At 58.1% G+C, this 23,813-nt stretch overlaps 2 protein-coding genes across 6 annotated transcripts in view; both read left to right on the top strand.

Moving 5' to 3' along the window:
* The window catches only part of LOC133231669 (uncharacterized), a 69,098-nt gene extending 67,067 nt beyond the window's left edge, over positions 1-2,031 (top strand). The window contains exon 2 of one of the 3 annotated variants that reach the window (XR_009731193.1): positions 1,909-1,994. Coding sequence is in view for 1 of the 3 variants with exons in the window: in XM_061390063.1 (XP_061246047.1) it covers positions 1,909-2,031 (123 nt within the window). In the remaining 2 variants the exon portion in view is untranslated. Of the gene's footprint in view, positions 1-1,908 lie in introns of all 3 variants that reach the window. The other 2 variants (XR_009731192.1, XM_061390063.1) reach the window with 2 other exon arrangements.
* On the top strand, positions 2,026-23,496 carry CUEDC1 (CUE domain containing 1). 3 transcript variants are annotated; one of them, XM_061390060.1, is made up of 10 exons: positions 2,026-2,435; positions 6,394-6,521; positions 11,779-11,905; positions 12,592-12,784; positions 13,849-13,932; positions 15,687-15,758; positions 16,509-16,602; positions 17,682-17,740; positions 19,499-19,569; positions 22,039-23,496. In XM_061390060.1, exons 1-9 carry the CDS (start codon positions 2,115-2,117, stop codon positions 19,564-19,566), a joined length of 1,146 nt encoding a protein of 381 aa, XP_061246044.1. In that variant the 5' UTR covers positions 2,026-2,114; the 3' UTR covers positions 19,567-19,569; positions 22,039-23,496. The 3 variants fall into 3 exon arrangements, with proteins under 3 accessions (XP_061246044.1, XP_061246046.1, XP_061246045.1); XM_061390062.1 differs by lacking the exons at positions 16,509-16,602; positions 17,682-17,740; XM_061390061.1 differs by lacking the exons at positions 17,682-17,740; positions 19,499-19,569; positions 22,039-23,496 and adding an exon at positions 17,968-18,323.
* Positions 23,497-23,813: the final 317 nt, after the last annotated feature.

Below are 23,813 nucleotides of genomic sequence, written 5' to 3'. Positions count from 1 at the left end.
GTGACTCGCTCATCTAGGCAAGAGATGGGGTGGAGGAGGCTGGATAATAAATCATACTTAGCCCAGTCATCAGAATCCTACCCAGGCATTAAAAATCATGAAGTAGATCTCTGTGTTCTGACATAAGAAGATGGCTACAATCAATTATTAAGTGGAAAAAAACAAGTTGCGTAGTAGAATTTATGGTTTGATCACATTTGAGTAAAATGAATTCATGCATATGGTAGTATATGCATAGAAGAAAAGTGTCTAGATGTAGGTATGTGCTGTTCTCAGTGGCTTCAGTTGTGTCCAACTCTTTGCAGTCCATGGGCTGTAGCCCACCTGGCTCCTCTGTCCATGGAATTTTCCAGGCAAAAACACTGGAGTGGGTTGCCATGCCCTCCTCCAGGGGATCTTCCCAACCCAGGGATTGAACCCACATTCTTTACCGCTGAGCCATCGGGGAAGCCCAGATATAGAGTGTTAACTGGTTTTCTCTGCGGGTGGGAAGCGATGATAGTTCTGTAACATAGAGTCTGGAGGCTGCCTGGGGCCCATGTGCTTCTAGATTTGAATACGGCCCGCCTCCCTGGGACTAGGCAGACACCCACCCAGCAAGTCCCAGAACAGGAGACCCAGACAATTTCCACATCCCTCGGAGGAGGTGGAGATCTGAAGGACATAAAAATCTCAGCACAGTGGCACGGGAAGGGCTAGGGGGGCAGTATGAAGTCCCATTTTACCTCTGAGAGGACTGACCTAAAGGGACAGAAGGAGCCAGAGGCAGGGATGGGTCTTCTGACCTTGGGGTGAGGGAGGGCACTTCCACTGCCCCTTCCACATGCTCTGGTCTTGTTTTCTTTCCATCATCGGTTAACTGTCGAGGTCATGGCAAGGAAGAACCTTGCATTGTTCTGCTCACACTGGCGTTTATCTATTAGCTGTTAGGATCATGACCTAACATTAGAGAAGTCTTAGGAATATCCTTTGATGCAACAGTCCCTTAAAATAAAGCTGGCACTTTTCTACAATTAGCAAAATTACTGTACATCCTGGGATAAGCCTGAGAAAAGTCAGAACATGATAGTTTTAGACACGTTGAACACTCAGTTGATGGCACTAACAGAAATGTGACCCTGGTTCTGAGTGGGCTGCAGAGTGTTCTGCCGCAGGTTTCGCGGAGGTCTGCGCAAAATGGGAGGCAGGATGGTGGGGCGCTGAGGGTGGGAGGTGAGGCAAGTAGAGACTGGATGGGGCTGGAGACCACAGCAGGTGTGCAGAAGCCACAGGCCCTAGTCACGTCCCCGCGAGTGCTGGGCAGTGTGTGTGCTGGGCAGTGTGTGTAATGGTTGAGGCCAGCGGCCGAGGGCCACAGAAAGAAGTAAAAGTGAACGTGTGAGTCGCTCAGTCGTGTCCGACTCCCTGTGACCCCGTGGACTGTAGTCCGCCAGGCTCCTCTGTCCATGGGATTCTCCAGACAAGGATACTGGAGTGGGTTGCCATTCCCGTCTCTAGGGGATCTTCCCAATCCAGGGATTGAACCCCCATTGCTGGCATTGCAGGCAGATTCTTTACCATCTGAGCCACCAGGGAAGCCCCTTGGGGCCACAGTCCTGGCTTCAAATCCCCACCTCCTCCACTTTCTCAGGTCTGTGCCTCAGTTTTCCCATCTGCATAAGGGGGATCCAAGCACCCACCTCATAGTGGTGTCATGAGTTAACTGGCAGGGAAATCTGTAGGATGTAAGCCCTTGTTAATTAGGAAAGACATATAGCTGTGTAGCTACCATAGGGTGGAGAGAAAGCAGAAAGAAGCAGTTCTCCCGAGGGCGTGGCCCTGGGGTGGGGAATCGCCCTAACCTCCTTGTTTACCACCCCGAGCTGGAGTGGGTTGCGTTCCCGCTGACTCTGTGTCCCTCCGTTTCAGGTGGGATGGTCCTTGGAGCCAGCCCCAGGATGCTCCCCGGCTGTGGATGACCCAGCCGCCAGCCCCCTACGGATGCCGCGCCCCAGTCTTCTGACCCGGGGACCCCGCCCGGCGCGGGCCTGAGCTTCCGAGCAGCCACGGCGCAGGGACCCGGGGGAAGGGGCTCGGCGCCGGCGGGAAACATTCTCCCCCAGCGACTCGGCAAGATGACCAGCCTGTTCCGCCGGAGCAGTGGCGGCGGGGGCGCGGCCGGCGCTCGCGGGGCCGGGGCCGGCGCGGCCGCCTCACAGGAGCTCAACAACAGCCGGCCAGCCCGCCAGGTGCGCCGCCTCGAGTTCAACCAGGCCATGGACGACTTCACGACCATGTTCCCCAACATGGACTACGACATCATCGAGTGCGTGTTGCGCGCCAACAGCGGCGCTGTGGACGCCACCATCGACCAGCTGCTGCAGATGAACCTGGAGGCGGGCGGGGGCGGCGTCTACGAGGACAGCTCTGACTCGGAGGACAGCATACCCCCAGAGGTAGGGGCGCGGCCCCGATTGATCCTTCAGCAGGAGCTGCAGCAACTAGTTTGAACCTCTTAGAGAACTTGAGTTATGCTCCTGTCTGGGTTCCACCTGGGGAAACTGGCACCTAAGTCAGCCCAGTGGCCTTGGTTTCCTAGCAAAAATCAGGCAGTCGCTTAGCAAACACTGAGCACCTTCTCAGGGCTGTGCCAGGCACTTGCTAGCCCCTGGGTCAGGGGTCATCAGAGTCAAGGAGCTTGTTAAAAATGTAGACACGTGGGTCCCACCCCAAAAGACCAAATCCCCTCTCCAGGCTGGTGCTGTCTGGTCTGTATGTTTGGAGTCTTGGGGCATCCACTTAGGCCGGTGCAGAGTTTCTGCCCTCATCAGAGTTCACAGTCCCCGGGGGAACTAGAGGCTGGTGTCTGGCAGTGGCAAGCCACAGGAGTGAGAGCTCAAATGGGGAGAACGGAAGCAGCAGAGAGGAAGAAATGGCTGCCCAGAGGAAGGGTAAAGAAGAGGGAAAGGTGTGCAGAAGGAACAGCTTGTGCAGAGGCGGGATAGAGCAGGAGTCCTTAGCAGCTGGCAGCAGGACCTCTGTCGGGTTCCTCGAGTGAGCAGAGAGCAGGAGGCCTTGCGGCTGAGAAAGAAGGGAGAATGTTCTAGAGCAGTGGGAACCACGGGAGACAGGTGACCCGTCAGACTTGCGAGTTCAGTTCCTTTGACGGAGGCATGAGGGATGCTTAGGCAGTTGTTTCCTTTCTCCAGGGAGGTGGCTGGGGGAGAAGGGACCCACCCACCGCCTTGGCCCACCTGCTGGGTGTGGCCAGGCCTCCGTGACCCCTCCAAGAGTTCACATCTGGCCTCCCACCCTTGGTAGGACCTGCAGTCCTGGGCCCAGAAGGGGCACCCAGAGCCTTTCAGCAGAGGGTCACTGCCTGCAGAGGCACCTGGCACGTATAGCCATGGTTCCAAGAACGGTCCGTTCCAAGATGGAACAACCCAGCTGATTGGATTCAGCTCTGCTCTTCGCTGAGTCCCAGCCTGGGCCAGGCAGCATCCTGTATGCTTTAGACGTATCATTGCTTTAAGTCTGCACACACTTCATGAGGTTGCATGGTTATTGCCCCGCTTACAGTGGGAAACCTAGACCCTGGTGTGGCCCAGGGGCCTTCTGAACACAGCCCTACATGTGGCCATTCTCCATTAATCAGGGTCATCCTGCCTGGCAAAGCCACCTCGCTCTTCCTCCTATCGTGGTGCTGCCTGGGCGGAGGAGAAGCTCTGGGCAGTGACATCTGGCTCATCCCTCTGTCACCCGCAGCGCCCAGGACAGTCACTGTACAGAGAGGCGCTTGAGGAGTGTTTATTGAATGACTTGATGTCGCTGCTGTCTTGGCACAGCTTTCTTTAGTCTCTTTTCCTGGGAGAGCATACCTTGGCTCTGCTTGGATCAGCCAATGGATGCTCTTAGCCAAGAGGAGGTGTGTGTGTGTGCATCTGCAGATACCTCGTTGTGAGCTGGAAGGAAAGTTCTCTGCAAACACTGACCCCTTCCACAGTCTCATTTGTCCTGACGGTCTGGCAGGATCGTGTTTCCCCTCTTGTTCACGGCACCCACAGCCCCGTGACCCTCTGTAAAACTCCCCTGATGCCCTCGATGGCCTGCGCTGTGGGTGCTTCTGTTTTTCTAAGTATCTGGCTTTCCAGATGGAGCCCCTTCTCAGCAGCCCCCTTGGCTGTTTCCCCAGCCCTCATCTTTGGAGCTCTGCGTGGGCCCGTCGGCAGGCAGTTCCTGAGCCAGCGGAAAGTGCTGCGGAAAATTTATGAGCAGCAGCTGGGCTGACAATAACTGCTGACTGGAAAAAGCCCCCTCCCTGGAGGCTGATGAATGGTGGGCTGGCCTGGGGGTATCCTCGCCACAGAGAAATGTCTCCCGTCAGATAAATGGCCTGGACCTTGGCCCCCAGAGCACCTGGCAGGCATCCATCACCCACACGGGGCTAAGCTGGGAGGCCGTAGAACCAGAAACTTCAGCACCTTTAGAGCCAGAAGGACAGCCTCACTGTGGCTCTCGTGGGGTTGCGGGGGAAGGGGGAGGCCAGAAGCACGACTGGGGTAACTTTTCCCCGAAGACTGGGGCCCAGCCTTTCCGGAGTGTGCCTGGCCTTCTGTCTGCCTTCTTGCTTCATCCTGCTCCAGGAGCCTCTGATGGGCGTCTGGTTCTTGGAGCCCCTGGAGGCCGCGCTAAGGAGCAGGAGCGGCTGAGGAGAAAGACCTCACCGCCCCCTCCTGTGCGGCGGGCTGCGGAGGCCTGAGGGGCAACTGCTGCGGGCCTCAGTCAGAGGGACCCCCAGCAGCCTCCCTCTGGGAACAGCTCCTTCAGAACTCGCCTCTCCTCACCTGTCTGACTCAAAGCGGCTTCAGTGGGGCCACGCTGGCTGCCGAGGGGCGGCCATGGGCTTGGACTGCGGGCCCAGGTTGGAACTCTGTCCCTTAGATTCGGGGTGTGCCAGGGACCATGACTGGATCTTAGGGTGATCGCTCTCGCTCGCTGTCATTTTCTTGTGGAAATTCGGGGTAAGGAGAGTAGTGGCCCGAAAGGCAGCTACCGTCTTTTTTTTTTTTTTTTCCTGCAAAAGCATCTGTTTAAATACTTTCCACCTCAAAGGAAAGAACGTTAGTGCATTCCAGAGCAGGAGGCCTCCTTGGGTCAGGCTGGCTGGGTGTGTACAAAGTGTGGCAGTGTGTGTGCGATGGTGGTACAGTGGTGAGCACAGATGCCTTCTGAAACATGAGGCAGTGTGTGTATGTGTGCATGCATGCTCGCTCACCCACCCTCCCACCTGCCGTGGTGTCCCTGTTGAGACTGGGTGCCCGAGAGTGGCTGGGCGTGGGCAGGGACGTGCAGAGGCGTCTTAGTGGTGACTTCTGCAGACTCACTTGGGATTCAGATTTCGGGCCAGTTGACAGCCTCCGAGCCCTTTGTGTGTCCTTTGGTCTCGGAGGTGAGATGGGCACAGAGCTGGGGAAGGGCTCGGGTGGGGACTGTGTGACCTGGGCTCTCTAGGTTGGTGGCTTCCTGCTGCTCCAGACTGCGCTGGGGAAGGGTTCAGATCAGCCCATGCAGCAGGAAGCCTGGCCTTTGCCCAGCCTTTGGCCTCACTTGCCCCCTTCCTCTGGCTCCTGGATGAGGAGAGGAGTCCATGAGGAAGGGCCTAGGCCCTCACTTTGCTGTTCTCTGCCCTGAGAATCCAACCTGGGCATGCCAGCGTTGTGTTTGAAGGAGAGACTCCTGCTGTAGACACCACATCCAAGTTAGAGACTCAGTTCTAGAAACAGTGTGTAGCTTTTGCCGTGTTCATCAGTCAGCCTGTGCCTCAGTTTCCTCATCTGTAAAATGGGGGTGATCCATAACCTACTTTGCCAAGTTGTTTGAGCTTAAGGTGAGTTAATCGATGTGGAAATTCTTTGAGAGAAGATAGGAATGATGTTAAAGCTATTTACTAAAAGTAACACATGAACAGAAGCATTTTCACAAGGCACAAGTGGGCAGTGAAGGTTCATCAGCACCCGGGTCAAGAAGCATCAGCAGAGCCTGGAATCCCTCTCATGCCCCCTCTCAGCCTCCCCATCCCCAGAGGTCACACTGCTCCACCTGCCATCCCTGTGAAGTTGTTTTGCCTGGTTTTGAACCTTTCTTGGATGGCTCTGAGCATTCCTCCGGGGACGTGTGCATTCGCGTCTGCTGTGTGTGTTGGAATCGTGGGCTCCGAGGTAGCCCATGTGCTGAGTGCCAGTGCAGGAAGCCAGACAGTTTTGCAGAGCAGTAGTTGTATCACTTTCCACCCCCACCAGCAGTAGTGGAGTTCCCTGACTACACATCCTCGCCCACACTTGATTTTTTGTCTACATGTTATTTCAGTTCAAGGAAGGGGTGTTAATATTTCTTTCTTTGTTGTCTCTGATGCAGGTTTTGGAGAGGACCTTGGAACCCGATAGCTCTGACGAGGAGCCCCCGCCTGTGTACTCCCCACCTGCCTACCACATGCACGTGTTGGACAGGCCTTACCCCCTGGCTCCCCCAACTCCACCTCCCCGGTAAGAATCTCCCCCGAGAGTGCAGGGCAAGGGGGAGGAAGATCAGGGTTGGGATTGAGTATAACAAGCCCAGAGGGCACCTTGGCTGGTTCTCTCCGTATTCCACCCAGAACAGGCTTCTACTGCAGCAAAACACACTTTAGCTAGAACCCAAGGAGAATTTTCAAGCTCTAAGGAGTCTAAGAACAGACAGCCACTGCATTCCTACTCTGGGCTGGGGCTGTGCTGAACATCTGGCAGGACACGGGGTTAAACAAGGCTCAGCCTTCACTTTCTGGGAGTCTGTAGTCGAGGGAGGCGCAGAGTGGGGATGACAGACAGCTGGAGGTGTACTGACGCTTCCCCTCCTGTGCCCATGGCAGACATCACTAACCGATCACCATGCTCTTGCCGGCTCAGGTAAGCCGGAACCTCAGAATCCTCTGCAACACAGCGCTCACTCCCAGACAGTCGTCAGTAATCAATGATTTGGGGTTCTAGGGAGATTGTGGGGATGAGCAAGTAAGTCTCTTTTTCTAGGGTAATTTGATAAGCAGAAGCAGAACAGTAGACTGCTAGGTACCTGGAGACTTTTCCCAGGTCAGGGACTCTGTAATTTAGAAGTTTAACATGAAGCTGGTCTCTGAAGTGCTTGTTTTTCTGGGCTCTGCATTTGAGGTGGGGCTTCCGGTATCCTTGCCTGGGAAATCCCACGGACAGAGGAGCCTGGCAGCCTACAGTCCATGGGGTCACAAAGAGTCGGACACGACTGACCGACTAACACACTTTCCCTGGTGGCTCAGGTGGTAAAGAATCCGCCTGCCAATGCAGAAGACTCGGGTTCGATCCCTGGGTCGGGAAGATGCCCTGGAGAAGGAAATGGCAACGCACTGCAGTATTCTTGCCTGGAAAACCCCATGGACAGAGGAGCCTGGTGGGCTACAGCCCATGGGGTTGCAGAGTTGGATATGAGTTAGCGACTAAATAGCAACAACAAGCGTTTGAGGTGGCTGTTGGAGCCCAGGCTTCTCTTTGTCCTGGAGCTGCTCGTCCTGAGAATGACTGAGGCCTGGGATGGGGAGGGGTGGGGGGACTGATGGGACAGTCCTTGGGGACTGGTCTGGCCTTCTGGGGATCTTGGGAGTCCTAGGCAGTAGTGGTGGAAAACTTTGTGATCATCCAGGCATAGCTAACAATAACAACTGCCATTATTAAGCACCCTTCAAATGCCAGAAAATGGCAAGGTTCTTTACCTATATGATGGCATTCAAACCATCTAACAGCTGTGAGGCAGGCACTGGCGTCATCCCCATTTTATAGATGAGAAGACTGAGCCCCAGAGAGGTTTCGTAACTTCCCTAAGACCACAGAGCTCGAACCTGAACCCAGGTCATTCTGACTCCAGAGCCAATGAATGCCATCCTCGGTTGTGTCCTGTCATCCCCTAATGAGAAAAACCTCTGTGATTGTAGCTCAGGGAGCGGATAGTGGCCTGTGAAGTTGTTGGGGTGGGGAGTATTGTTTGAAGTCAGGGACAGAAGCAGAGCTGAGGCTGTAATGAGGGAGGCATAAGTGGATAGTCTGGGTGAAATCTTCGTAGGACTTGCAGCCCAGGATGGGTCACGATGCCCAGGGCTAAATGATTTTCCTTTGACATTTTTTTAATATTCCAAGATGGTTTTGCAAAAAAAAAAAAAAAAAGTTCAGTTTCTATTAGGCAGAATAGTTCTACCTATTTTTCAGAAGGCAAAACTTAGCCCATCAGGGACAGTATCCCACTGTAAACTGGGCATGGATATCCCAGCTGCATCCTTCTCCCCCTCCCCCGGTATCGTGGGTGGAAGAGGGCAGAGGCCATGCAGCCTCATGATAGGAGCCCCGGTGGGGACGAAGAGACCTCCACACTAGACCAAGGCTCCGGAAGCCTCACTCACACCCCGTGACTGTGGACGAGCTACTGCCCTTGCCTGAGGTTCAGGGGCCTGATCTGGAAAGGAAGGCTTTTGCTGGGCTGGGGGTGGATCCAGGAAAGAGAGCCTATGAGTTGTGGAGTCAGACAGAGGCCGTGTTCCCCCACCTCCCCCTCCCTCAGCCGTCTAACTTCTGATTCTTGAGGTGCCTTTGGCTCACTGCCTACCCTCTCTGGGCTCCATTTGCCTCATCTGTGAAGTGGGAACACTCATCCCCGTCTCGGCACTCTGGTGAGGGTTGAATGAGATGCTGTGCTGGGGGACTTAGCACAGGCCCAGGTATGAACCAGACGTGTCAGCAGACGTCCCCCCCCAGCTGCACAGCGGGCCTTTGAAGTCAGCTCTGACGGTGAACACCGAGACCAGGGTTAAGGCTGCTCCCAGAGGCTGGTGTTCAGAAGAGGCAGGCCCCACCTCTGAACACCTGCCGCTTTGCTCTGGGCTGGCCCTGCTAGGCCCAGATGGCCCAGATTTCCACCCCCCACCCCTACCCCCAGGGCCTCATGCAGTCTCTCCATCCGAGATGTACATTTCTAGTATTTAGGAGCCACCTGAAGCAGACAGGTGCTGAACCGTGTGTGATACAGAAACGAGGACCCTGCTACCCTGACCTCCCAAGGAGATCAGAGTCTGGGGGCAGGTATAGACACAGGGCAGGGTGCAGGGAAGGCAGCCTAGAGGAGCTGAGGTCCAAGCTGTAATCTGCCGAAGCGGAGGACAGGCGGGCATTCCAGGCAAAGGCAACAGCCCATGCAAAGCAAGGCCTGGAGGCAGGAGACGGGGCGGGGGTGGGGGGCCATCCGAGAGAACTCCAGGAAGTGTGAAAAGGCCTGGTGAGTCTGAGAGGCCGGCAGACAGAGGAAGCCCTCGTGGGTCCTCCAAGGAGCTCTGACCTTATCCTGCACCCAGGGGTTCAAGCACGAGGGTGGCAGGATCATGTTAGTGTTTTAAGCATCTCTTTCTGGCTGCTGGGGGCAATCAGAGTTGAGTTGGGGGAGGGTGGGGGGTCAGGAATGGCCTGGCTCCTTTCTGCCACCTCCAGGCACTGGACTGCCTTTGAGACCAAAGGTGGAGCAGGGTTTGGGAGCTGCTGGGGTGCAGAGAGGCAGGGAATGCTGGGATCCCTGGGCCCAGGTTTCACCAGGATGATCTGTGTGCCTGGTGACAGGCCTGACCCCATCTGGGCCTCCTTGCCTTTACCAGAAATCTTGCTTGGAAGGCTTGTCGCTGAAATCCTTCTGGGCTCTGATATTCTTTGGGTAAGCCTGGGGGTCTGAGTCTGTTGGCACTTGGAGTTCTAGTTCTGCGTGCAGAGGCAGAAACTCTGGGCCAGAAGAGCCTTCCCAGCCTTCCCTCTCCTTTCCTTCCCGCAGCCTGTCCTTGCCTCTTTCTCCTGAATGAGACTAGCTCTGAAGCCCCAGCACCCTCCTCACAGGCCACCTGCTGTTCTTCTGTTGAAATTACAGCCTTGGAAGTTTTCATTTGCCTCTCAGCTCATTTCTGACATTCCTTTCTGACCACAATGGAGTTGCCTGGGCCGCCTGTGCTCAGGGCCCCCCCTGGTTCTTGCAGCTGTGGGCTGACCTCATTTCAGCCCGAGCCAGGGCAGGGGGCTCGGCCCGGCCCCTCCTTCAGGACCATGGGCCCAGCATCCAGGGACCCTCAGCCTCCAGCTCCTTGTCCCCCTCCCCACTTGGGTACTCAGTAACAAACGTTTACAGGGAGCCAGCTGCAACTCTGGGGCGCTCTCCAGGGCTTTCCTGGGTAACTCTGGGTGTGGTTGAGTTGGGGTGGGCACCCATGGCCCAGTGAGGACCCTAAAGCCACAGGAAGGGTGGTGAGGCTGGAGGCGATTGCTCCAGGGTGCTGGAGTGGGGGGTGGGGGATGGTCTGGCCCTTGGAGCAAAATGAATTTGCCAACTCTGTCGGGAGGCAGAGGAGTGATGGAGCAGAAAATGTGCCCGGGATTCGGAGTCCCGGGCTGTGATGCAGGCCGCCCCCCCGCCCGCCCCCTGGAACGGCGAGAGGGGCCCAGGGTTCCCTGGCTGCCGTCTGGAGCTGCGCTCCCACCACGCACTTAGCAGCTTGTTATCCTGTCTGCTGCCACCCCCGCCCTTCCCCCTGGGCCGCCAGGCCACCCGCCCAAAATAGAAAAGGAAAGGAAGTTATTTCCATCGTCAGTGGCAGCCCGGAAAAGCTCCCCTCCAGTGAGTGGGCGGGCGGGATTCCTGGAGCTGGAGACCAAATCAAAGCCGGCCCCACGAGAGCGGCCCCCACCGCCCCCGGCCCTGGCCTGCCGTCGCTGTGTGTCATTTCCCTGATTCAGCAGAACACGTGTTCTGCGGTTGCCACGCTGCAGGCCGCCGGGGAGCTGTGGGGAGCTCCTGGCCCGGCCCCAGGCCGCCCTCGGGCCGGGAAGGCGGGGCGGGAGGCCGGGGGTCAGTGCGGGCACGTGCCCACGGCCCCCTTCCTATTCCCCCTCCCGCTGTGGCCTCTGCCTGCGGCCAGGAGAGCAGCCCCTGCCGGTCCCACCCTCCACGTGCCTTTCCAGCTTGCCGTTCAAGGCAGCCTCGTGAGGGGCTCCCATACACCTGGGCAGGGCGGCAGCGGTTTGCAGATGAGGGGAAAGCCCCACAGGGGATATGGTCTCCCTGGCACCACCCACCAGGTCTGGAGCCTGGGTCTGCTTGCCCTCTAGGGACCCTGGTGTCCCCATGTCTCCCGATCCCAGCAAACCGACATTGGGGAGGGCTGGGCTGTCAGCCGCCCTGGGTGTCTGTTCCCTGGAACACACCTGTCACTCAGCACCCAGGAGCTCGTATTATCCTGGATGCTAGAGACAGAAGGCTGAAGGGCTGTGACCCGTGCATCCGTGTCCAGATCCACAACACCCAACATGAGCTCTGCAAACGCAGACCTCTCTAGGCCCAAAGACCTTTTGTTTGTTTGTTTGGCCAAGATACATGTGGCATCTTACCTCCCTGACTAGGGATCGAACCTGCACCCTTGCATTGGAAGGTGAAGTCGTAGCCCCTGGACTGCCGGGGAAGCCCCTAGGCCCAGAGACCTTGCAGACACTGGGTGGCTGGAAGCAGTGAGTGTGTGGCACAGTGGCGTCCAGGCCCAGAGGCGAGGGGTCAGCCAAGGCCTGGCTGAGAGGGGAGCTAGAGGGCTGGGCCTCTGTGCTGGAGGCAGCTGGAAGCTTGGGCGCATGGGTGCCATTCTGAGCAGGATCCCGGGGTGATGGGCTGGGACACCTGTGTGTGGGCCTGACTGTTCCCTCCTCATCCTCACTTGTCGCCCTCCAGCATCGACGTGCCGGGCTCTGCACCCCCTTCTAGCCAGAGGCGTTACCGAAACTGGAACCCCCCACTGTTGGGAAACCTCCCCGAAGACTTTCTCCGCATCCTGCCCCAGCAGCTGGACAGCATACAGGTAACAGGGGTCCCCCCGCTCCCAGCCTGTGCAGCATCTCTGTGTTAGCGCCAGTCACTGACCCTCCCTGACGTTTAAGCCCTGGGGTGGTAGGGAAAGAAGGCTGAACCAAAAGCCTCCTTCCCCATCGGGGCCTGTAAGCTTTCCCCTTCCTGAACGGAAGGGGACCGCCCTGAGGATGCTCTTTGACGACTGGCATCACCCTAGGCTGGCAGGAGGTGGGCAGGGGCAGGGGTGGGGAATCATTCAGTGGCAGAAAGGCAGAGCACCTTCCTTCCTTCCTTCCCCGGGGAAAGGGCCAGGGTGCTTCTCCCCAGACGTTGGCCCTTGCAAGCAGTCTCCTCTGAGATGGCCAGGACAAGCAAAGTATGAGTATGGGGACCCTGAGCTATTTGAAGATCACTCTTCAGGACTATTCAGGTTTTGACAAAGGTTTTGGTGGGAAGGTCCAAGGTGCCAAGCTGGGGAGGTGGGGGGTAGTTCTTAAGCCCCTGATGCTTCCTCAGCACAGAGGGCTCTGGTCTGTTGAGTCTCGGCTAACAACTCGATCTGGGTAGAGGAGGTCCTGGCCACAGGGCGTGGCCGCAGCATCCTGGGAAGGACACGTGTACCCTCGGTGTGCATGGGTGTTGGCGCAGCGCGCGCCCTTGTGAGTAGGCGGTCCACATGCTTGCTGCCTTCCTCAGGCCACCTCCAGGGGCTCCAAGCTCGCGAGCACGGAGGGAAGCCTGCCCCCCGCGGCAGGGCCTGAGCCCCGGGACCAGGAGAGCCGCTGGAAGCAGTACCTGGAGGACGAGAGGATTGCGCTCTTCTTGCAGAACGAGGAGTTCATGAAGGAGCTGCAGCGCAACCGCGACTTCCTGCTCGCCCTGGAGAGAGGTGGTGCCCTGGGGGGGTGCTGCAGCCGCGCTGGGGCTAAGGCAGGGCCATGTCGGCTTTAGCCTGGGGCTCTGAGCTGGAGGTCTGAGTTGTCCAGGTGAAAGTGTGAAAGTGTTAGTCACTCAGTCAGGTCGTGCTCTTTGCAACCACATGGACTGTAGCCCGCCAGGCTCCTCTGTCCATGGGATTCATACTGGAGTGAGTTGCCATGCCCTCCTCCAGGAGATCTCCCCGACCCAGGGATGGAACCTGCGTCTCTCACGTTCCCTGTACTGGCAGGCAGGTTCTTTATCATTAGTGCCACGTAGGAAGCAGAGTTCTGCTCACAGGGACCGGAGTCACCAGGACTTAGCGGGAGAGCGGGGCGCCCTCTGGGCTCTGCCCCTCCTTGTCCCCCCCACATTTCTGCTCTGTGCCAGGCGCTGGTGTCTGCCCTGTGTGACTGGAGCTCCAGCAGTAGAGGGACTGTGTAGGTGGGTGCCAGGGTGCATTCCTCCCTGAGCAAAGGACATTAGAGCAGGGCCTCTGGAGGGTTTGCGTATGTTGGGGTTGTCTCTGGGCCAAGGATCCTACTCCCCCGAGCCTGGCTGCCTTCCCCCTTTAGAGTGGGAAGGGGGTGGCATACAGCGAGGGGCCTGTGGGAGAGGGGTGTTGTGCGTACAGGTGTGTGTGACTAGCAGTGTGTTTTGGTCAGAAGCATGGTGTGCAGGGGAACGTCTGGCCTGGGACAGGAGCCGAAGGCTGGCCCCAGCTCCGCAGTAAAGATGCTGGTGGGAGTCTCCAGGCCTTTCCTTTTAGATGAAGGGCTGGACGATCCAGTTTCTCACGGGCCTCTTGATTTTGACACTCTGACATTCCAGGCAGTTGTCAGGGCAGTGCTTTCTGTGTCTTTGAGAGTTCTGGTTCTTTGAGAACCCATAGGTGTCACGTGTGCACATGTGTGTGTGTGTGTGTGTGTGTTGTGGCGGGGGGTGATTCTCAGGGTTTGGCCTCCAACCACCTCTCAGCTCAGGTGGCCCCGGGTGGGAGCTAGCTCCCCTGACCAGACTGTGGACCTTTTCCAGATCGACTGAAATACGAGTCCCAGAAATCTACATCCAGCAGCGTGGCCGTGGGAAATGACTTTGACTTTCCCTCTCCTGTCCCAGGTAACCTTCCCTTGCCTGAGAGAGAGAGAGAGAGAGGCCTGGAGGGTGTAGGGGGCTCACAGCCCAGGGGTGTCTGCATATTTGGAGTTTGGAGAGAGGGTGGGGAACAGGCTGCAGAGGATGGTTCTGCCCTATCAGCATACGCCCTGAGGGGTGAGCCGGGCCCTCCACTCGGCAGCCCTGGTTCCTGCCAACCCGGCGGCTGCTGGAGCCCTCACCTGGGGCCTGCCTGCAGACTGGCTCCACTCCTTAGAGGCGCTTGGAGCCTGGGCAAGAATGGGACACAGCACACCACATAATGTCCCATCGGGTGCCGGGGGTGGCAAGGGACTCAGAGACCCAGGCACTGCCCTGGGGGAGCTTATGGTCTTGTGGGGAGTGCAGGAGATGCCTCTAAGAAACAGGGAGCCCAAACCAGCAAAGCGGAGGACACACTTGTTAATTATAGCAAGCACATGCTGGGGGACAGGGAGGATCCATCTGGGGAAGGTTCATTCATTCATTCGGTAGCTGGGGAATATCTCCCCCCAGGCCAGGCCCTGCCTTAGTATTGGAGGAAGAGAAATTTTAAAGTTTCATATACAAGACGGTGAGAAGCAGGAATTGCCCAAGTGGCTGAAGGAGGGCCCAGGGTGGACGGCAGGCTACTGGGTTGCACGGATGGGGGTGGAGCTGGAGCTGGGAACCCCTCGAGAGCCCCGGTTCCACTCTCAACATCTGGATTCTGTGTGTATGTACAGTGGCCCTGGTCAGCCGGTGCCCACCATGCACACATGGGCCTCCCGCCTCAGAGGAAGAATGTGCAGCTTTTGCCCCAAACAGATCTTGCATTGAGTGGTGGAGTGGGGGAGGGGGGCAGAAGGAGGGGGAACTCAGTTGATCCCAGCCCGGAGAAAGAAAATCCCGTGGAACTGATTCATAAGCAACAGGCTGGGAGCTTAGGCCCCACCAGATATGCAGTGGGGGGTTTAACGGCAGCCGCGTGTCCTTGATCCCGAATTAACCATAGACACCGGGATGGCTGAGATGGATCAGAATGACTCACAGGGACTTAGTGGACAAGGTGACTCGGGATTAGCGTGGGGACCTTAGGAGGGCCGTGAGGGACCCAGGTGGGTGCTGAGTGATCCGAGAGACTCCGGCTGGCCGGCTGGGTTCTGACTTAGGGACTCGCCCCATTCTCGTTCCTGCTGATGGCCTAACGAGTCAGAAGCTCCGTGTCTGGGGGAGTCATGGAGAGGTGGACCCTGGCCAGGGGAGAAGGGCATCCCCACGGCGGGGGCCTGCTGTGTGCCCTGAGCCTCCTTCCACTGCCGTGTTAATTCTCACACCGCGTCAGGATGCAGGCCGGCCGGCCACGTGCGCGTGAACTTTGAACAGCCTGTAGGGGTGCGGGGGAGGCCCCGGTGCCTAGCATCTGGTAGCTTCCGTGGTGTGAACACTCCAGTCACAGCTGATTTCAAGCTCCCAAAGAGCCTTCACGGGACACAAAGCGGTCAGAGGAGCAGACAGTTGGGAGCCAGCCCTCCACACATAGTTTTTACAGAAAAGGGGAAAGTGAGACTTGGATGAGGAAGGAAGCAAATGCTCGTTGAAGCCTAGAGTGACTCCCTGCCTGAAGCTCCCTCTGGATTAGGGAGGAGGGTGGGGCTGAGCCCCTGTGCTGGGGAGACAGTCCTGACCCACCGCCTCGGGCCTCGACCAGGGCATTGTCCCTCTCCAGCTGGCCCTCAGCGATGTCTTCCCCCTTCCAGGAAACAGCGATGCCAGCCCCGCTGTGTCTGAAGATGCCTTATTCAGGGACAAGTTGAAACACATGGGAAAATGTGAGTCTGGCCCATGCCCCCTCCCCAGCTGTTCCCAAACAGGCCTGTGGCTTCCTGGGAGGGGAGGGAGCCACCTGGCATTGTTAATGCCCGCTGATTCTTGGTGAACCAAAGTGACATTTTAATCACTGACTGGCTCCCTCCGCTTCCCTGCCTCACTTCCCTGTGCAGCTGAGTCTGGATATAAATTAAGTTTTAAATCCTCTTGACCCAGCTGTCTGCAGAAAAATAATATTGTACTGGGACCACCTCCCCACCCCACCCTACCCCACTTTAGAGTTCACATTCTGTGTGCTTTGAGGCTACTGCTTGGCCAGGGCCAACTGAGTAGGGAAGCCAAGCTCGGTCCACTTTCTGTGAGTGGGAGGCCCGCTGGGTCAGTGGCCTCTTCCCGTGGAGTCCCGCCAGCCTGGGCACGCCTTCACATCCCCTTCTGTCCCCACAGACACAGCCATGCGTGAATGAGGCTGCCATGCCCTCAGGCCCCATTTCAGAGAGAGTCTCGGATTCGTCATGGACATCCCAGAGCCAGCTCTGGAGGTGGACGGGGGAAGACGGGGAGGTAGCCAGAGAGAAAGTGCAGATGCATGGCTGTCTGTCCCAGCGGGGCCAGGAGGAGCACCCAGATCTCCGCTGCAGGCGGCCGGCCCTGCTCGTGCTCTCAGTGGCCTGAGCTGCCCCTGCAGTAACTCCCCCACCAGCCTGCCCAGGTCCTGGGGACTGCCGGCTTACAGGTCTCTTTGTCCCCAGCCACCCGGAGGAAGCTGTTTGAGCTGGCCAGGGCCTTCTCGGAGAAGACCAAGATGAGGAAGTCAAAGAGGAAACACTTGCTGAAGCATCAGTCGTATCCTTGTCCAGCCTGGCACTGGGCAGCGGTGCCGGTGGATGCCGAGGGCACGGAACCCCGCGCTGTGCTCCTTCGGGCCACGCCCTCCCCAGGAGTGGGACGGGCCTTCCCGCGCCCCTGCCGTCTCCACGGGGAGCCTTATCTCTGGGTGTCATTTCTTGACACCCCCACGCCCACCCCTGGCATGGGGAGCAGGCCAGTGTCAACCCGCTGTGGGCTCAGAAGTTGTCCTACCACTTTTTAACTTCTTCTCTGGGGTCATCTTGGGAGAAAACTTGGTTCTTCCATCTAAATCAGCAAACCTTTCCCTGATTTCTTAAGTTGAATTGCTCCACAGACCTTCCCATCTTCTCATTTCACAGATGTTGGTCCTGCCTTCTCACTCTTAGTTCCTCCAGTAAAAATACAGCCTTCCACAATTTTACCCAGATTCCCACCCATGCTCATTAGACAGGGCCCAGGATATTAGATGCTGAGCGGCTAAGTGAAGTGAAGAAGTGAAATCGCTCATTCATGAGCGACTCTTTGTGACCCCATAGACTGTAGCCCGCCAGGCTCCTCCGTCCATGGGATTTCCCAGGCAAGAATACTGGGGTGGGTAGCCCTTCCCTTCTCCGGGGATCTTCCCAACCCAGGGATCGAACCCAGGTCTCCTGCATTGCAGGCAGATGCTTTACCAGCTAAGCCAACAGGGAAGCCCAAGGATACTGGAGTGGGTTGCCATTTCCTTTTCCAGGGGATCTTCCCTAGGGGTCGAACCCACGTCTCCCGCATTGCAGGCAGACTCCTTACCCTCTGAGCCACCACAGCAGCCAAAGGAGAACAGAAAGAAAGTTGTCCCCAGAGATGAGAGCCGGGTGAGAGAGTCAGGGCCTGGCTACTCAGTTGACCTCCATAAAAGGAGCCTGTGGGAGGTACTGGGGCATTGTCAGGGGATAAGGCTGGTATGAGGGAGGCCTCCTGAGCTCTGGCTGGGAGGTAGAAGGCCAAGGCCAGGGCCAGGGAGTGGGGAGGCCTGGGAGCCCCAAAGCAGTGCCCACCGACCCCTGGGACAGTTTTCCTGAACGGCCCGGCAGGCTGGGGGCTGCGGCATCAACAGCCAATCTCCTGGATGATGTGGAGGGCCATGCTTATGGTAAGGTAGAGAGGGCAGGGAGGCTAGAGCTTTGAGTTGCCATGATGGGTAGTCCTCCAAGAGTAGGGCCTGGGTGTTTCACAGGTGAACCCAACCTGTTAGGGCAGGGGCTCCTAACTACGGGACACGTATCAGGGTTGGTGGGTAGCTGACCCAAAGAAATCGGTCCCCCCAACTTGGTCCCACTTTATCGACTACACCAAAGCCTTTGACTGTGTGGATCACAGCAAACTGGAAAATTCTTCAAGAGATGGGAGTACCAGACCACCTGACCTGCCTCCTGAGAAACCTCTTTGCAGGTCAAGAAGCAACAGTTAGAACTGGACATGGAACAACAGACTGGTTCCAAATTGGGAAAGGAGTACGTCAAGGCTGTATATTGTCACCCTGCTTATTTAACTTATATGCAGAGTACATCATGAGAAACGCTGGGCTGGAGGAAGCACAAGCTGGAATCCAGATTTCCGGAAGAAATATCAATAACCTCAGATATGCAGATGGCACCACCCTTATGGCAGAAAGCGAAGAAGAACTAAAAAGCCTCCTGATGAAAGAGGAGAGTGAAAAAGCTGGCTTAAAACTCAACATTCAGAAAACTAAGATCATGGCATCCGGTCCCATCACTTCATGGCAAATAGATGGGGAAACAGTGGAAACAGTGACAGACTCTTTTTTTGGGCTCCAAAATCACCGCAGATGGTGATTGTAGCCATGAAACTAAAAGACACTTGCTCCTTGGAAGAAAAACTATGACCAACCTAGACAGTATATTAAAAAGCAGAGACATTACTTTGCCAACAAAGGTCCATCTAGTCAAAGCTGTGGTAGTCATTTATGGATGTGAGAATTGGACTATAAAGAAAGTTGAGCACAGAAGAATTGATGCTTTTGAACTGTGGTGTTGGAGAAGACTCATTGGAAAAGACCCTGATGCTGGGAAAGATTGAAGGCAGGCGAAGAAGAGAATGACAGAGGATGAGATGGTTGGATGGCATCACCGACTCGATGGACATGAGTTTGGGGGAACTCCGGGAGTTGGTGATGGACAGGGAGGCCTGGCGTGCTACAGTCCATGGGGTTGCAGAGTCGGACATGACTGAGCGACTGAACTGAACGTGGTTCACATTGCCTCTCCTTTCCTTTTACTTCTGAAAGGGGGCCCAGCCACATCTCCACCTAGATCTTTACCTGGAGCACAAAGAGCCGGGTGATGCTTCTGGGGAATATTCTCTTGGGTGTGAGGGGACAGACAAGCTCAACTGCGTGGAAGGACCTCACCTTGAGAACCATGCTCCGGGCAGTCTTGGTGTTGGGGCCCAGAGGCCTTTCTGCCTCCATTCAGGCCCTCCCAGTGGCCTGTGGGCCAGAAGATACCGCCTCAGACCTCCTTGGGCCCACAGCTGGGCCCTGGTTCTGGTGCCCCAGAGAAGGAGGGCCCTTTGGTGGTCAGGAGACATCCTAAACAAGGGCTAGAAGGGCCTTGGAGGTCATCGGGACAGTCCCCTGTCCCCCATCTCATTTTATAGATGAGGAAACTGAGGGAAGACCTTGAGTTCTCCGAGCTCAGAGATGAAGACAGACCAGCGGGCAGGGGTCCTGACCCCTCGTCTGTAGCCTCTCCCCAGGTCCCCAGGGGTCAGCATGTGCTTCAGCCACCGCAGCGCAGAGAGCAGGGTCAGCCGTCCTCCCCAGCCTGGGGGATGTGCCTGAGCGAGGCTGTGCAGAGGGGAGGCTGAGGTCCTTTCCTCTGCTTTTCAGATGAAGACTTCCGGGGGAGGCGACAGGAGGTGCCCACGGTGGAGGAGGCGCTCAAGGAAGGGCAGTAGGAGGTAAGGCCTGGGGCCACTCTCCCCAGGACTGCCAGCTGCACGCCCTGGCTGTCTCCGCAGGGTGGGGGCGGCAGGCTCAGGCACCTAGATGCTGCAGGGCCCGGCTTCTTCCCCTGGGTGTTGTGACAGGGAAGCTTGTGGTTTGCATTTTCTCCATTATTTATTCATTTGACAAAAGATAATCACACCTGCCTGTGCCAGATGCTAGGAACAGGAAAAGAAAATCCAGCTTTGACCTTGAGTAGTTGACAGCACGGTTGAGAATAAAGTCCAGGACGCACAGAGCATTCTAAGAACAGCGTGAGAAAAGCTGAGATTCTGGCTTCACCCTGGCCGGAGCCACACCACGTCTCCGCATGCCAGCTTGGGCTTCAGTGGTGGAGGCGATGAGGAGATGGCCCCTCTCAAGGCAGCTCTGTCTCTGGCGGGAGCCCTGGGCCTGCAGGCTGGTTTTCTTCTTCTTTTCCCGTGTGTCCCAGCACCAGGGGATGCCGACACCACCCCCAGGACCACCCCTGGGGGAGGACCAGGGGATGCTGACGCCTCCCCCAGGACCATCCCCGGGGAGGACAAGGGATGCTGACGCCTCCCCCAGGACCATCCCCGGGGAGGACCAGGGGATGCTGACACCTCCCCCAGGACCACCCCCGGGGGAGAACAGGGGATGCCCCGGCCGCCCCCAGGACCATCCCCGGGGAGGGACAGGGGATGCTGACACCTCCCCCAGGACCACCCCCGGGGGAGGACCAGGGGATGTTGACGCCTCCCCCAGGACCATCCCCAGGGGAGGACCAGGGGATGCCAGCACCTCCCCCAGGACCATCCCCGGGGAGGACCAGGGGATGTTGACGCCTCCCCCAGGACCACCCCCGGGGGAGAACAGGGGATGCCCCGGCCGCCCCCAGGACCATCCCTGGGGAGGGACAGGGGTTGCAGACGCCTCCCCCAGAGCTCAGGACCCGGTCCTCCTCCAGCCCCTCCCCCTGTCATGAGGCTGCCTGCCCACCCTGCCCCGGTTGCTGTGCTGGTCCCAGAGAGTGGGGGACGCAGCCAGGGACAGGACGGGCACTCTGTCCTCATCCTGGGCCTCTGGCCTTCACGTCCAGTTGACTCGCCACTACACCCTCCATCAAGGCACCTTCAACCCCCACTGTGCTCTGAGGCTTTCCTCACCCGTGTGACTGCAGCCACGCGTCCCTGTCCTCTGGAATGCTGGGGAAAAAAAAACCCAGCCAGGGGAAGGACCCCCTCCCACACAATGTTACTGCCGCGTCCTTCCCCGTGGCCCAGAGCCACCCCCTGTCAGGAGCTTGCTCATCACTTATTTCTCTCCTGAGTAGCCCACCTTTTCCCTTTCTAGCTCCGTCCACAAGCCTATGTCCCCCTGCTTCCCATGTTGCTTCGAGCCACCCAACCTGCAGGGAAGCCGCACCCTCCTTCGCCCCGCTGGGTTGGCTACCCCCTCAACCCCCAGATTGACTCACGGTCACCCGCCTGCTCGGGGGCCTTTGACCAATCCGCCGCTGGTGCTGTCTTCTGCCTGCTGTGCCCATTGTCTCCCCGCGGCCTCCTGCGGCCCCAGCAATCTTGGGCCCCCTTTCTCTCTGCTGTTGCTTCTCTGTGTGCCTTTGGGCCCCCAGTGCTCCTGGCAGCTCTGCCCTTGACCCCCCTCAAAGTCTCCCTACGCCCTACTCTCCCAGCCGTGCCACCAGCCTCTGATGGCAACACTCGTGCGCGGTTGGCTCCAAAGCCTGACTCTCCGTGTTGGTTCTCCAGATCTGTCCACAGCCCCCACTGTGCCCACCACAGTCTTCCTGGACTCGGCTGTCCACTCACTGAAGCCAGACGGTCCCCTCCTCCTGACGTCCCCCCTCCACTTCTCTTCTTTATCCCTCTCATCACCACCCTGCAGACTCTCGTCACCTGGCCCACCGCTGTGGGCTCTTCCCTGCCCTTGCTCTCTCAGCCATCACCAGGACGCCTCTTGAGTCCCGTCTCTCCCTCGCTCTCTGAATGGTTCTTCCTCGTAAAGGCTCCTTGGCTTGGTGTGGGGTCCCACCAAGTTCCAGCCCCATTTTGCTGTTTCTACCCCTACAAGCGCCCTGGGTGTAGTTCCGTGTAGTTCTGCTGAGTTCCCGCTGCGTCTGGTCACAGAAGAGGTCAGGCAGCTGGCACGGTTCTCAGCCCTCTACAGACAGAAGATTCACATCCACCAGGCGTTTCAGACCCCTACTCCACCTCTAGCGGCCGGAGGCCCCCCTGGTTTGCATGTTGGGATGTTTCTAGGACCTTGGATTGGTGCATGTGACCCCAGCCCAAGTTCCGAGGCTGACACACAGTCCCTGGGGGAAGGAGAGGGCCCCTGTCTTTAGAAGCTTCTGCCCCAGACAATCTCTCCAGGAACTAGTGATGACGGAAGACCACGGGGCTCCGTTGAAAAAGACCTCTCCCATCCCTCTCTCCTTCCAGATACCAGCAGTTCCTCCTTGCCGGGGACGATCCGACCGGCAGAGGCATCCCAGCTGCCGTCGGGCAGATGGTGCTTGAGTTCTGAGGCCCGGTGATTCTCTGGCCACAGTCCAGCCCAGCCACTGCCACTTTCCAAGGGACTCAGAACTTCCGAGTTGCCCGCTGTGATTGCAGGAAGGGAGGAGGGTGGAGGCAGCAGCCAACCGCAGCGCCTCTGTAACCGGCCTGTTCTAAGGGGAATGGATGGAAATACAGGAGCTAACCCGTCTTCTGTTAAAAAAAGAAAAAGAAAACCCAACAAAACAGAAAGCAGGCAAGGTGGGAATACCCAAAAGGGGAGGATGATCCTACCAGAGCCTTCTTGGCCTGAGGGTGGAGCCCCTGCCTCCCTCCTGTCCTGCAGGAGAGACCACAGACACGGCCTGACCCCCCGCCTCATCCCAGCTCCCTCTGGGCACCTGGGGCCCTTCATCCCCATGGCCTCTTGCCTTTCAGCCTTCCCCCAGGGGCGCTGGCCCGTGCCCCTCCTCTGCACAGAGCCCTGGACTGTCCCTGGAGCCCTGTCTGAGGGGTGACGGGCCCTGCAGAGCCATATGTGCCACCTGCTCTTTATGGGCTCCTTGCTGCCTCCGTTGGGGACTGGCAAGGATCCTCAGAGGGATCCGGAGACAGGCCACCCTGGAGCTGGAGGATTCTAGCGGGGGGCGGGGGGTCTTCAGTCAGAAGACAAAAAGCCTTTTCTGGATGGGATCCTGCAGCCCCTGTCCAGCAGCGCTGAGCCCCCATCTGGACTAGAAGTTCTGCTGCCTCCGGGTGGGCAGCAGTCAGTTCCTTGGTAACCCCGGGAAGGTGTGGGACTGGGGGGCATGAAGAAGAGGCTGCCAGCCGGCCTGCAGCCCCGGGCCACAAGGGCGTGCTGGGTGCCCCTTGCCAAGAGTGACAAGATGAATGGCCAGGTGAACAAGGGACCTACGGACCTGAGCCAGCACCAGCCACTGCCAGCGCTGGGGGGCGGCCAGCCCCGCCTCTGTGGCACCGCCCCCCTCCGCCCCCCCGCCTGGAGACGGGGGTGCGCTGACCTGGGGAAGCCTGGGCGGGCAAGAGGCCCCAGCTGGAGCGGGGAGCCCTCCCAGCTGCACAGCGTTGGGGCGTTGAGAGGAGACGCCAGGCCCGCTGGGGCTGGGTGACCACAAGTCACCCTGAGATAAAAAGGGCCTGGCGCGCCCCACGCAGTGCCCTGGGGAGACCCTGGCCGCCTCCCTGTCCCGCGGAAGTGCGGTTGCCCTTCGGCTCCCCACCAATCCCCCACAGCCCCCGCACAGTAGAGGGGGAACCCCACTCCATGTGTGTGACTTTGTTAGTTCTGTCTCTCCTCCTCCGTGTGGGAGGAGCTGTTTTCCTGGAGCTGTTTCGTAGGAATTGGTGTAATAAAGACTTGGTGTCCTCTTGGTGCTCTGACCTGACGGCGCCTGGGCTGACCCTCTTCTCCTCCCCGCACCCCCAGCACCCTCGGGCACCCCGCGCCCCGGGGCCGCCGGCCTGGCGCACCCGCAGCTCACGCAGGCCCGGGGCGCGGCCTCCCAGGGGCCCGGTGACACCCGGTCGCACCACAGCCTCGCCCGCCTGCTGGGCTGCCCGCTTTCCTGTCTGCCTGGGAAGGTAAACCGCTTGCCAACAGTCTGTTGCAGAAGCTCCGGCTGATCACCTCCCTAAACAAACAGAAAGCTGCCAGAGTATCGGCCGCCTGGGGCTGCGGGAATGTGCAATCTCAGACT

Source organism: Bos javanicus, chromosome 19 (genome assembly GCF_032452875.1).
Source record: "Bos javanicus breed banteng chromosome 19, ARS-OSU_banteng_1.0, whole genome shotgun sequence".
In the NCBI taxonomy this organism is placed as follows: Eukaryota; Metazoa; Chordata; class Mammalia; order Artiodactyla; family Bovidae; genus Bos; species Bos javanicus.
The sequence above is the reverse complement of the archived record's forward strand: the minus strand, read 5'-3'. Positions and strand labels throughout refer to the sequence as shown.